Source organism: Galeopterus variegatus, unplaced genomic scaffold (assembly GCF_000696425.1).
Source record: "Galeopterus variegatus unplaced genomic scaffold, G_variegatus-3.0.2 Scaffold170, whole genome shotgun sequence".
NCBI classification, from domain to species: domain Eukaryota; kingdom Metazoa; phylum Chordata; class Mammalia; order Dermoptera; family Cynocephalidae; genus Galeopterus; species Galeopterus variegatus.
The window spans coordinates 598642-611034 of record NW_007726281.1 but is presented as its reverse complement, the minus strand read 5'-3'; the positions used below and the strand labels follow the sequence as shown (position 1 = coordinate 611034).

The 12393-nt window shown below is 34.3% G+C and overlaps 1 protein-coding gene across 5 annotated transcripts in view; it reads right to left on the bottom strand.

Moving 5' to 3' along the window:
• The window catches only part of ERBB2IP (erbb2 interacting protein), an 87442-nt gene that overhangs the window by 22678 nt on the left and 52371 nt on the right, over positions 1-12393 (bottom strand). For all 5 annotated transcript variants that reach the window (XM_008594998.1, XM_008594993.1, XM_008595004.1 and 2 more), the window contains exons 15-19: positions 10533-10654; positions 9205-9378; positions 7872-8057; positions 2483-2597; positions 628-811 (exon numbers count right to left, since the gene is read on the bottom strand). In XM_008594998.1, coding sequence (XP_008593220.1) covers positions 628-811; positions 2483-2597; positions 7872-8057; positions 9205-9378; positions 10533-10654 — 781 coding nt within the window. The remainder of the gene's footprint in view (positions 1-627; positions 812-2482; positions 2598-7871; positions 8058-9204; positions 9379-10532; positions 10655-12393) is intronic.

Below are 12393 nucleotides of genomic sequence, written 5' to 3'. Positions count from 1 at the left end.
CTATACAAGCTTTTTGTTCAGTAGTAACCCAAATCTTTCTCTCAAGCAGACTCTTGGTGATAAGACTAATACCAAGGTAGAATGGCATGGTCTTGACTTGATAACCAAATTTCTTAAGACCTAATTAATAAAATTTGTTTTAAACTTCCATTAACTTCCAGGCTACAGGAAATAAGTTAACATTTTCACCTTTTTCAAAGAGTCTGAACTACAAAATTAAGTGTAAACTAAGTATAAAGCAACAGTCAAAAGAATTTGAGTGAACCCTTCAATGGCATCCCCCCAAAATTACTTTGCATTTTTAACTATAAAAATACCTTTATAACTTAGACTGTTTATGTTATAATACATGGAAATATTATATAACTGTTCAATCTTTTAATCAAGAGGTGTAGAATCAATTTTAAGTCTTTTCTTCCCCGTTTAAAAAACTAATTTAAAAAAATTTAAATGGAAATTTATTAAAACTAAATAGACAATCAGTAATAAAATGGAGGAAAGAAAACATATACTGCCTGAACTACTTCTATAATATTTACTTGTAAAACCGTTCATGTTTCAGTCATTTATTATTTGCCTTCCTATTTCTATTTATTATATAAATAATTTTGTAATATATTCACAAACCTGATTTTGGAATTAATATCAATATGAGTTTGTTTCACTGGAGAGCACAGTGAGGTGTCTTGACTACTATCAGTATTAAGAGAAACTGAATCAGACATCCGAGATGGAGAAGAACAATTGCTGTTATTCTGATTGCTATTGTGTGTAACTTCATCTGACAAAGAATCTGTATCTTTTGTATCATCTGAAACAAAAGAAAATTTAAGACCAATGATAAATTCACCAAGAATCTGTGTGGAGTGCTTTTCAGTGATGACAAATGGCATTTATAACGTCCTGGTTCCATATATGAGGTAATAAAGAAGATAACCAGATACAGCCCTGAAAATGCAGTCCTAATACACACAAGATTAACTAATTTTAAAATAGTACTACCATTTTTTAAAAAATGTAACCAATGTTAGAATTACCCAGAATTTGAGTTAAACCACTGACAAGATGATGATATGCACTGTTTTCAAAGGTCATCAATTAATTTTAGTGAATTTGCTTTCTACCCATTTACAATTTTTAAAAATTCATAGCAAAAAAATATAGTTACAATTCACAACCTTTGTAAACTCATCTGGATAAGAAATTATTTCATGTGTGTGAAATTTTCATCTATTCTGATAATAAAAATGAGCAATGCAGTCAATCCACAAACATACATACAGTCACCAAACAAATCAAGGGATTTTCAAAGGCCAGCTCTCTCATTTCTTCACGTTTTTAGAGCATTTCATAGAATTGTTTATAAATGGTAAACTCTCGATATGTGAGATGATTTTGTGTGTAGCAATTATATAAACAGAAATAAACAAGGGTTCATATTCTATTACAGGCAAGTAGTGTAAAAAGTAGCATTTTTTAAAAGTAGTGATAAAAAGTCTGTTGTTAAGTCAATTCTAGCCAAATCACGGAAACAGTGTATATAAATACATCCACAGAAGAATATATGAATTAAGAATATTTTTGCTGTTCTTAGATCTTAGGAGCTCAGCTCAAGTAGTATGGATGTGCTTACAGTTAAAAACAGTAGCAAATGGGGCTCTGCAACCTCGACCTCAAGGTATTTGGGTACTAGATTCTTAATTTTTAAATACTGTTAAACTAGATGGTTGTTCTCTCCTAGATACATTCCTTTTTTTCCTCATCATGGGGCTATTATGATAATTAGATAGTAAAATGTAAAAAAATATTTAGCATAGTACCTAAGAAACTAGTAAAATTTCAACAAGCACTAGTTATCACTAACACAATTATTATGAATCCAAGCTACCCATGGGCCAACTTGATAGTTAAGTATCACTGATGCCATAAAGGCAAAAGGCTGGATAAACATTTGGTTGAGATGATGTAGAGGCACTGGTGGTGAAGGGTGAGGAAAGGAATAGATATCTAAGAGTCTGAGGTTCTATTACATGAAAGAATGGCTGGCAGGGGTTGGGGAAGAATGTTTAAAAAAAAGTGCTAGATCCGAATACTTTACATAATCTAGTCCATTTAATATAAAATTCCTTCAGTAGACTCACTGTATGCCAAATTAGATTATGTACATATGGGTAAAATTATGTAGCTCAAGGATCACACCGCAAATAAGCAGAAGAAATGGAATTATAATTTAGGCTTATCTGCCTGTAAAGTCCACGCTCTTATAAGTAAATCTGCATGAGAGAAGAGAAAAAAAATCTATCTAGATCTTTCTTTAAAAGTGAGAGATAAGGAAGGAGAACTCTTCAGAAAGACATGTTTAAAAAATTGTTTCTAAAATATATTTTAAATAACATGACATTCAATGAAATTTATTCAAAAAACATTTATAGATTTTACTCAGGCCATTTTCTATTCTTAGTGTTTTCCTTCAACATCTAACCTTTTTTGTTATTACTAAGTGCTACAACTTTTGGCTGGTTAATAGAGGTTTCAATTAACGGTGGTCGCATCTCTGCCATTTTCATCTCTTCATCAGAAGAAAGTTCTTCAGATTCCTAGTTTAAAGAAAAAAAGGGGAAAATATAAAAATTAAATTTTGGTTTGTTTAAATGAATAAAATATTAAGTCATATGAACTTCAAAGAGAAAACAAAGAATATTAAGAATATGTATGAAACCTTTTTATGGTAAATAGTGACTAAAACTAGTATATGATTTGACTTTTTCAAGATATGGCAATAAAATAAACTATGGCAATTATTACCAATATGCCAAAGTATCTATGGGATAATTTTCTGCAGCAGGCCTTAATTCATGTATACTGATGATTACTATGTGCCTGGTACTATGTCAAGTGCTAGACAAACAAAAATGAATAGAACACAATCCTTGCCTTTGAAAAACTCAGTAGAGAGGGTGCCTCAACAAAAAGTTTCTCCCTAACCTCAAATTTATTCTTTTAAGGATCTAAGTTCCAAGGAATCAGACTGATGGAGGTGGTCTGGCATCAAAATGAACTAGTGACAATTTTTACCCAACCCAAGGACAGAATTTATTGTTATTCTCCAAGAATTTTTCTCTATTTGGTAACCATCCCAGATTACCTACCACTGAGTGCTATCAGACAGCAAAGAAAATGACTTGTTAGTCAACAAATATTAGTTGAAAAATTTTCATATTGTATATGCTGTATATGAAATCAGATCTTCTGCAGGCTAACTTATTCCTAGTTAATATGATGAAAATAAATCAAAAGTCCTTAAAAAACATGTTTTGTTAAAAGTACTGAGACTTTCAGAACTCATAAGTGCCATATTAAAGACATGAATTGGGATCAGTAAACTATTTCAGTAAAAGGCCAGACAATAAATATTTTAGGTTTTGCAGGACACATGATCTCTGTTTTAACTATTCGACTCTGCTGTTGTGACACAAAAAGTCAAAACCAATATATAAACAATGAGTGTGGCTGAGTTCCAGTAAAGCTTTATGTACAGTAAAATTTGAATTTCATGTAATTTTCATGTCATAACAAATTATTCTTCTACTGATTTTTAATCGACCTTTTAGCAAGGTAAAGCTGTTCTCAGCTTGCGAGTCATACAAAAACAGGCAGTGGGCTGGATTTATTAGTCCACAGGCCATAGTCTGCCACCCCTGTTCGAGACTGTACTACAATGAAAAGAGTTAAAGGCTGCTACTTAGTAGAGGAAAAGAAGGTAAACTCAATTTAGTCTTGAAAAGTGAGTAAAGAGGGGAATGGTATTTTGAGTAAAGGGAATCATGGAAATAAGGAAAGGTATGGCAAGTCAGCTCCCTGCAACTGGAGCGCAGGATAAGAGGCAAGAGAGGCAAGAGAGACAAAAAGGGTAGACTGGATTGCCAGGTGAAAGGTGAGTATGGACTCAATTGAGGATGTACTGGTCATTATTGAAGTTGCCAAGCTAGGAACTCACAAAATCAGAATTGTGCTTTAAAATGTTAACTTTGGCATTAAGAATGTACATGAAAAGAAACAGACTGGCAAAAAGGAATCTAGCTACAGGCTGAACATTCCTAATCTGAAAATTTGAAATCCAAAATGCTTTAAAATCCAAAACTTTTTGAGTACTGACATGACACTCAAAGGAAATGCTAATTGGAGCATTTTGGATTTTTGGATTAAGGATGCTTAACCAGTACATATTCTGCGAATATTCCAAAATCTGAAAAAATCTGAAATCCAAAACACTTCTGGTGCCCAAGCATTTCAGATAAGAGATATTTAGCCTGTATCACCACAGTCCTTAAGAAAAAGACCACATTTGCCTTAGGCAATGGCAGTGGTGGCTGGTAAAGAGAAAAGAATTTCACAGAAATTTTGGATTAATCAGGACTTAATGAGAGAATGAATGAGAGAACAGGAGAAAGAAGAGCAAATGGTCCACCTTAATCATTGATATCTGCAGCATTTATACTACTGACTACACTTTTTCCTTTAAGAAATTATATTATGCATGGGCTTTTGGGAACTGCAGTTTCCTAAATCTCCTCTCACCTGTCCCCTTTGCTCATGTCAATTAATCTTCTTGCAGTTAGCTCACATTTTTTTTTTCCTTTCCTGTTCTTTCCCCTTGGATATTGCATTTTATTCAATGACTATGCTTCCTATAGACAATTCCCCAATTTATAATCTAGCTTTGATTTTTCTTCTGAGCTAAAGATTCACATTTCTGTTGGACATGTTTAACCGAGAGCCTCACCAATTGTTCAAATTCCACATTTCCAAAAGTACACCTGTCCTTCCAAGCCTGTTTGTTCTCTTAACACCCCTATTCTGTTAATGGCATCATCATTCTAATGAAGCACGGTTATGTGACTGTTCCCTCTTCTCCCTTTTTTTGTAGCCAGATATGCACGTGCTACATCTCCTGTAATATTCTCACAACTCATGTTCAGCCTGTGTTTTCTGCTATCCTTATTCAAAAAGCCATCAAACTTTGAGAATTCAGTACCTGTTGTAATATAACACTAATACATAGCTCTATCACAGTAATACTGTTAAAAAGCCTTCAGTAGTTCCCCAAAGAATAGAACATTAAGTTCTATTCTTAGCATGGCTTTCAAGGGCCTTCATAATCAGGACCCAATCTACTCTACTGATTTCATTTCATAATATTGCCCCTGACATGTTCAGTCAAATGAAACATGTTCTTTTCCACATTTTCCAAGCACCATTCTTTTGCTCTCATTATTTCTTCCACATTTTATTCAGTTCTTCTATTTCTGCCAATTAAAATCTTTCAAAATATAGATCAAAGGCCTCCTGAAAGGATCCATGAATCTTCAGACAGAAAAGACCTCTTTCCTAAATTTCTGTAACACACTTAATACTTTTCTTACACACTTAGCACAGTCTACCCTTGATTATATTTGTATTCATTTTTATCTATATATTTACCCATTTCATCAGTAGTTACATAGTGCCTTACATATAGAAATTTCACTAAACAAACCTAATAACTTTTTTGCAGATTATATTAGCTTCGATGCATACAACAGTATATTGAAGGATGTTATCCATTTAATGTACATTCAAAAGCCATGAGTTTTTTCTTGTAGTAAATGATAGCTCACAAGATAACCATAAAAATAAATTATGTGCTTTGAATGCATTTTGAATTTTCAAGAATAAACATGTTCTTATAACCCACAACAAATAACTATTTCTATATATGAATGCTATTCAACATAACTTTCTCCAATGATGGAAATGCTCTAAATTTGTGCTAGTGTGTGGTAATGTTAGCCATCAACTACCCAGATATAGCTACTGATCATGTGAAATGTGGCTAGTGTGACCAAGAAGTTCAATCTTAATTTAACTTAAACATAAAAAGCCACTTGTTACTAATGTGTATTACATTGGACAATGTAGCCATAAATCAAAAATACTTCAGATATTTATATTAAAAAGTTACAGCTTTACCATTTTACATCACCACCAGCAATGTTATGAGGGTCCCATAGAGGGATCCTGGGAACCAGGGTCCCAGTCCCTCCTCCATCATTGATGTTTTATGAACTTGCCAAGTCATTTCCTCCCCCTAAGCCTCTGTTTCCCAGCCCACAGCCAGGGGGGCATGGCCTCAATAGTCTCCAAGGCTCCTTCCACCTCTAAGAGTCCAGGTCATACAAACCACCAAGGACCCATCTCTGCCCTGGGATCAGCTTCTCAGAGCCAACCCCTGCAAAGGCCTTACTTCAGGGCTACTCAGAAGAAAGCACTTCAGAATGAGTGGTTGCTGTAAAATCTAATAAGCTGGGTTTCCTGAGAAGTGGTGTTTTACTTAGCCTTGTGAACAACATCTGTGTATTTATCTGTGTGAGCAGGTAGTAAGCTTAGAAAAATAATTTAAGTATACAATGGAAAAATGTAAATAAGTTTCTATGTAAATTTCTTTAAGATGAACTGAATATATTTAAAGGTCCATTTATATGTTCTTTTATATAACATGTAGTTTAATAAAGTTCTTGTTTATGGAAAAAAAATAAATAAAATGGTGCAACCACTTTGGAAAAGTGTTTGGCAGTTCCTCAAACAGTTAAACATATGGTTACCATAAGATCCAATAATTCCATTCCCATACCCAACAGAAATTAAAATATATATCCACACAAAACCTGAACATAAATATTCACAGCAATCTTATTCATTTTAGCCAAAAAATAGAAATAACCCAAATGTCCATCAATTGAAGAATGGATAAACAACATGCAGCACATACATACAATGGAATATTATTCAGCCATAAAAATGTATGCAGTATTGATATATGGTACAACACAGATAAACTTGAAAACATCATGTTAAGTGAAATAAAACAGTCACAAATGACCATACATTATATAATTCCATTTATATGAAATGTCAGTAGGCAAATCTATAGAGACACAAAGTATATTTTTGGTTGCCTAGAGCTAAGAGGGATGGAGAGATTAGGAAGTGATAGTTAAGGAGTACAAGATTTCTTCCTAGGATGATAAAAATATCCTAAAAGTGAATGTGGTGATAGTTGCGCAACTTTGTAAATATACTAAAAGCCACTAAATTGTATACTTTAAGTGGGTGAACTTTATGGTATCTGAATTGTATCTCAATAAAGCTGTTTTTGGGGGGAGGTGGGGGGGTTGGTGGCTGCTGGATATAGGGATCAAACCTTGGACTTTGGTGTTATCAGCACCACACTCTAACCAACTGAGCTAACCGGCCAGCCCCAATAAACCCGTGGGGGGGGGGGGGGGGGGGGGGGGGGGGGGGGGGGGGGGGGGGGGGGGGGGGGGGGGGGGGGGGTGGGGGGGGGGGGGGGGGGGTTGGTGGCTGCTGGATATAGGGATCAAACCTTGGACTTTGGTGTTATCAGCACCACACTCTAACCAACTGAGCTAACCGGCCAGCCCCAATAAACCCGTTTTAAAAATAAAGTTACAGCTTCTGCTGATCCACTAGAAGGAACTCTACATCTTAAAATGCCTAAATAAGTCAAATAACTGAATATACCTATTGCAGTCTTTTCAAGTTACAGAAATAAAAGCAATTACAAGTATGTTTTTTATAGGAGAAAAGACCCTGTGTAATATAATATACATAGTAGTTAAACATTTGAGCACAAAGGGTATAAGAAATAAGTTTAAAGTGATAAATGATATTTTAGCAAGTATGAAATTTCTCAATGACAAATGCATTAACATATTTTTGCAATCAATATCAGGTTCTATCTTTAGTTAGCAACAATGAAATACTAAATTGAAAGTTCTTATGATTACTCCACAATAATTGTAAAGTCATACCTCAAAAACATCATCATGGTTAACAATATGCTTCAGGCTCTCAGAGGCTTTCATATTTGCAGTCACTGGTAAATTCCCAGGACTGATCTCAGCTTCAGGTTCATTAATCTTCTGTATAGAATTCCCTATCATATACTTTTCTCTTTCATCAACCTTGCTTTTTATTGGAGTAGTACTTTCTGAAGTCTAAGTAAAAGAAAAGATAAAGAACTCATATTCTTTAAGTTTTATATCTATTCTTATATTAAAGGTCAAATAAAAATTTACAAATGTATCCACTTCCAAATCTAGATAAATCTTACACAAGAAAACTAACTGTAGCTCTCACAGATTAAACAGGTGGCCCCCAAAGATCTATAAGCCATATTAAAACTCATAATTTAGCCAAGGCTACTTTTCCTCTTAGAAGTTGCAAGACTGATATGGATGAGTGAGTCATTTAGTACAGCAAGCTCAACTTAGAATGGTTAAGATTGTTTTCTGCTCCTTGCAGAATGTGTAGTAACTCTAATGACATGATAAAACTTTTGTTTCTGTGATACAATATGTGTGCGTGTGTGCGTGCGTGTGCGTGCGTGTGTGTGCGTGCGTGCGTGTGTGTGTGTATGTGTGTGGAAAGCCCATTAAAGGAATATACAACCTAGGGATTTGTGAGTTTCTGAAACATCCCAAGGAAATGTCAAATGTCTGCCATAGCAATTACATTTAAAATTAGAATTGGGTAAAGTAAATCAATATAAACAGGAGGAAAAGAAGAATCTTAACATCATAACTTTACTGACATTCATTATCTTATTCTTTAGTTAGGCAATGATTTTTTGTGGCTGGCTGGTATGGGGATCCAAACTTGTGACCTTGGTGTTCTAAGGCTGCACTGTAACCAACTGAGCTAACTGGCCAGCCCAGAAATGATTTTTTAAAGGCTGTATTGATACTTCTCTGCCAATCTGGACATTCTATAGCCAAAGAATGGTAATAATAGCAATTATGGAGTTTATTGACTATTATAGCTTCCTGATTCAGGTTACAGAGAACAAAACTATAAATTTGGAAGTGCATTTAGTGTACATAAAAAAGGATCATTAGGGCCGGCCCGTGGCTCACTTGGGAGAGTGCGGTGCTGATAACACCAAGGCCACGGGTTCGGATCCCACATAGGGATGGCCGGTTTGCTCACTGGCTGAGCGTGGTGCTGACAACACCAAGTCAAGGGTTAAGATCCCCTTACCGGTCATCTTTAAAAAAAAAAGGATCATTATATCAATTGTCATCTAAAAATTTTAAAGAACTTGAAATAAGCTATAGTCAATCTTTTGGAACTGAGTTTTCTAACCTTCACACCAACGTCTTTATTTGTAACTTGCTGATCTTCATATGGTTTCAAGTCTCTTCCAGAGTCTTCATTGGTCTCTTCATCTTTTAATCTATGTACAATGGTTTGAACAGTTTTCACCATATTCTTAAGCTCATCTGGGTATGGTGTTGGATATCTCTTTAAGTTTCCCTCCTAGAAAAATAAAATAAAATAAATATTTGTAATGTCGATCTCAAACAAAATTTAATCTATAAAATTACATCAACTATTTTGCTCATAGGGATAACTGTGAAGACAAATGATAGGTTTTGAAAGCATTTTAGGCTCAATAAAAATACAGTTTTATTCCCAAATAGTCAAAGACTTCACAGTAAACTTCAATGTTTTAAAAGCTTTTTTAGCAGGCAAATATTTTCCACTTGGAGATATACAGTGTGGATATTGCCAAGAACTGCGTGACTTGACTTTGAAACAGATATGTTTTCCAGCTAGATATTTATGCAGACGCATACAAAATTCAGACACTTGTATACTCATGTCTCCTGTGCTGAAAACCAAACCCTTCCAAGCTCAGTTTTATAGTTATTTTCTGGGATTCGACTAGTTTATGTAAGGAGCAAATAATTACATCCAGAAGTAACATAGAAATGGGTATTTACTACTCATATCATTGTGACAAATATTCTCTATCCCATAATGAAATGTTCCCAACAAAGAGTTCTTTATCTCTAGGGTTTATACAAATAAATCATCAAAGAAAGGGAAAGGGGAGAAAATAGTCACTACAAATAACAGGGAGGAGGGATAACTAAATGCTGAAGTTAAACAAAACAGGCACTAATTCAAAATAAAGTTCTGGCTAATTTCTCTAGCCTACAATAATCTGTTCTTCTCTTATATTTATACATACTATGAAAATTTAGCTTTTAATCACATAGTTTTACATAGCTCTTGAATTCTTTCATACATGAAACATTTGGGGTCAATAAGACTTCAAAAGTGCCTCAAGGACAAGGAATTAATCCAATTCTTCTTTGTATCCCAGACAGCACCGTGTAGGTATATACTATAGGTTTGAGCATCCCTAATCCAAAAACCTAAAATTTTTTGAGCATCAACATGACATTCAAAGGAAATGCTCACTGAAACATTTCAGATTTTGAATTTTTGGATAAGGGATGCTCAACTGGTTAAGTATTTGCAAATATTCCAAAACCCTAAAAAAACCCTGAAATCCAAAACACTTCTGGTCCCAAACATTTTGGATAAGGGATACTCAACCTGTAAGACCAACTTAAATATCAGGAGAACAGTCTGAAATCTGAAGGAAGAAAGAACAGACTCACCCTGGGAGGTGCCTCTCTTTCATCTTTGTCTTCATCACATTCAAATGCCACTTGAGCCCGCTGTTTCCTCTGTTCCTCCCACAAAGAAGGATTAAAACTTTCATTATCTGAAGTGAACATAACTAGAGAAAAGTAAAAAACAAAAAACCCTATTATATTTTACCATAATTATGAAAACAATTACTTGCCCATAATTTTCTTGATGAGTTATGTTCCTTACAATAAGTCTAAGACAGTTGAGGCTGGTCAAAGCCAGCAGCTATAAATCATGACTAGGCTGTGATTCTAAGATTTCTTTACAATGTCAATCACAATTCTTTTCTTCCCTGAAGCTGATTTGTCTTGTTTTGTTAGCAAAAGGTTTCCAGAAAAGAATCTACCAATGAAAACACTATAAGCAAATAGTCTGTTCAGTGCTCCAAAAAGGTTAACATGATAATATATATAAATCATTGAATCCCCATTCTCGTATATTCATAATTCCAATAGTTCATTATATGTATGTAGGTCAGGGGAAGAAGCTGATAAAAGAGTGAGATATTTTGGTAAAAAAAGAATTATCTTGATGGCATGTAGTTAGATCTTTGCATTAAACATTATACACAATACAAATTATACTAAGTAAACTCAACACTTAATATATCCTGCTATCAGATATAATATTAAAAGTAAAGATTTAACAACTCTTAATTTTTTGCTTCCTACTATTAGGCATCTAAAAAAATCTAAGGCTTAAAAATTAATTCATTCGACTATTATATATCATGCTATAGAAATTATGCAATACAAGATAAAATCACAACTTTTTTGCCCATTAAAAGAAAATGACTATCCCTACTCAAAATAAAAAGATTAAAAGCACCCAAAATAAGCTAACAGAAAAACTGAAGTTCCTGGAACACCCAAATATGGTCATTTTGAAAACTTATATAAAAATACCATAACACTAAAAACTTCTATTATTATTTATATTAAGCCCTTGTTTTGGGCTTCTTACCCTTTTTTAATCTCCATGATGCCATGAAACCAAATACTAACAATGAGAATGGAATTTTTTGATTTAGCTTTTTCCTTGTTTTCATTACTCAGTTCAATATAATTGCTTTACTTAATGAATAAGACTATTTGTTTTTGTTGAAAACAAATGTGGAGCGTGGTTCAAATTTTTATTGACACACCTTGATGGTACTATTGGAAAGGCAAGCAGAGTCATCAGTTTCCAACAAAGTCTGTTTCTAGGATTTGCATGATTTCTCCTCCTATCTTAAGCAGTAATTTCAATCACCAGCCTCACGCAGAGATCCCTGAGACTGTTAGACTATGCCAAAGCAATTTTATAGCAGAATTTATTCAGAACCCCAAGGTAAGTAACTTTTACCATGCCTCTCATTCTTGTCAACTTCTGGTCACCTAACCTTTCTACACGTTGGTATAAATCTCACATTCAGGCCACCAGGTAATATCAATTTCTAACCATTCTAGAGGCCACTCAACTTGATCACCCAGGCATATTCATTGAGGACTCTAGATTAGGCTACAGACTTTCTCTCCACCTGTGACCTGCCAATATCCTGAATGATGTCAATGTGTGACATCAACCCCAACACCACAATTTTATAGTTCCTTGATGTCCTCAATCCCAATATCCATCTGCACATCATCTAAGAGATCCATGACCTTGTCATACTCAAGATCTTGGTTTTAATAAAAAATTCCCACTTCTTTGACTATATTACACCTGTCCTTTCAAATCTTCATTTCCTTACTGTTGCTGGTAAACTTTCAGCTCCTCAACCCCCTTTTTCTCCCTGTAAAACCACTGTAGGTTTTACTTCCTTCTCTATTAAGCTTAGATTCCATG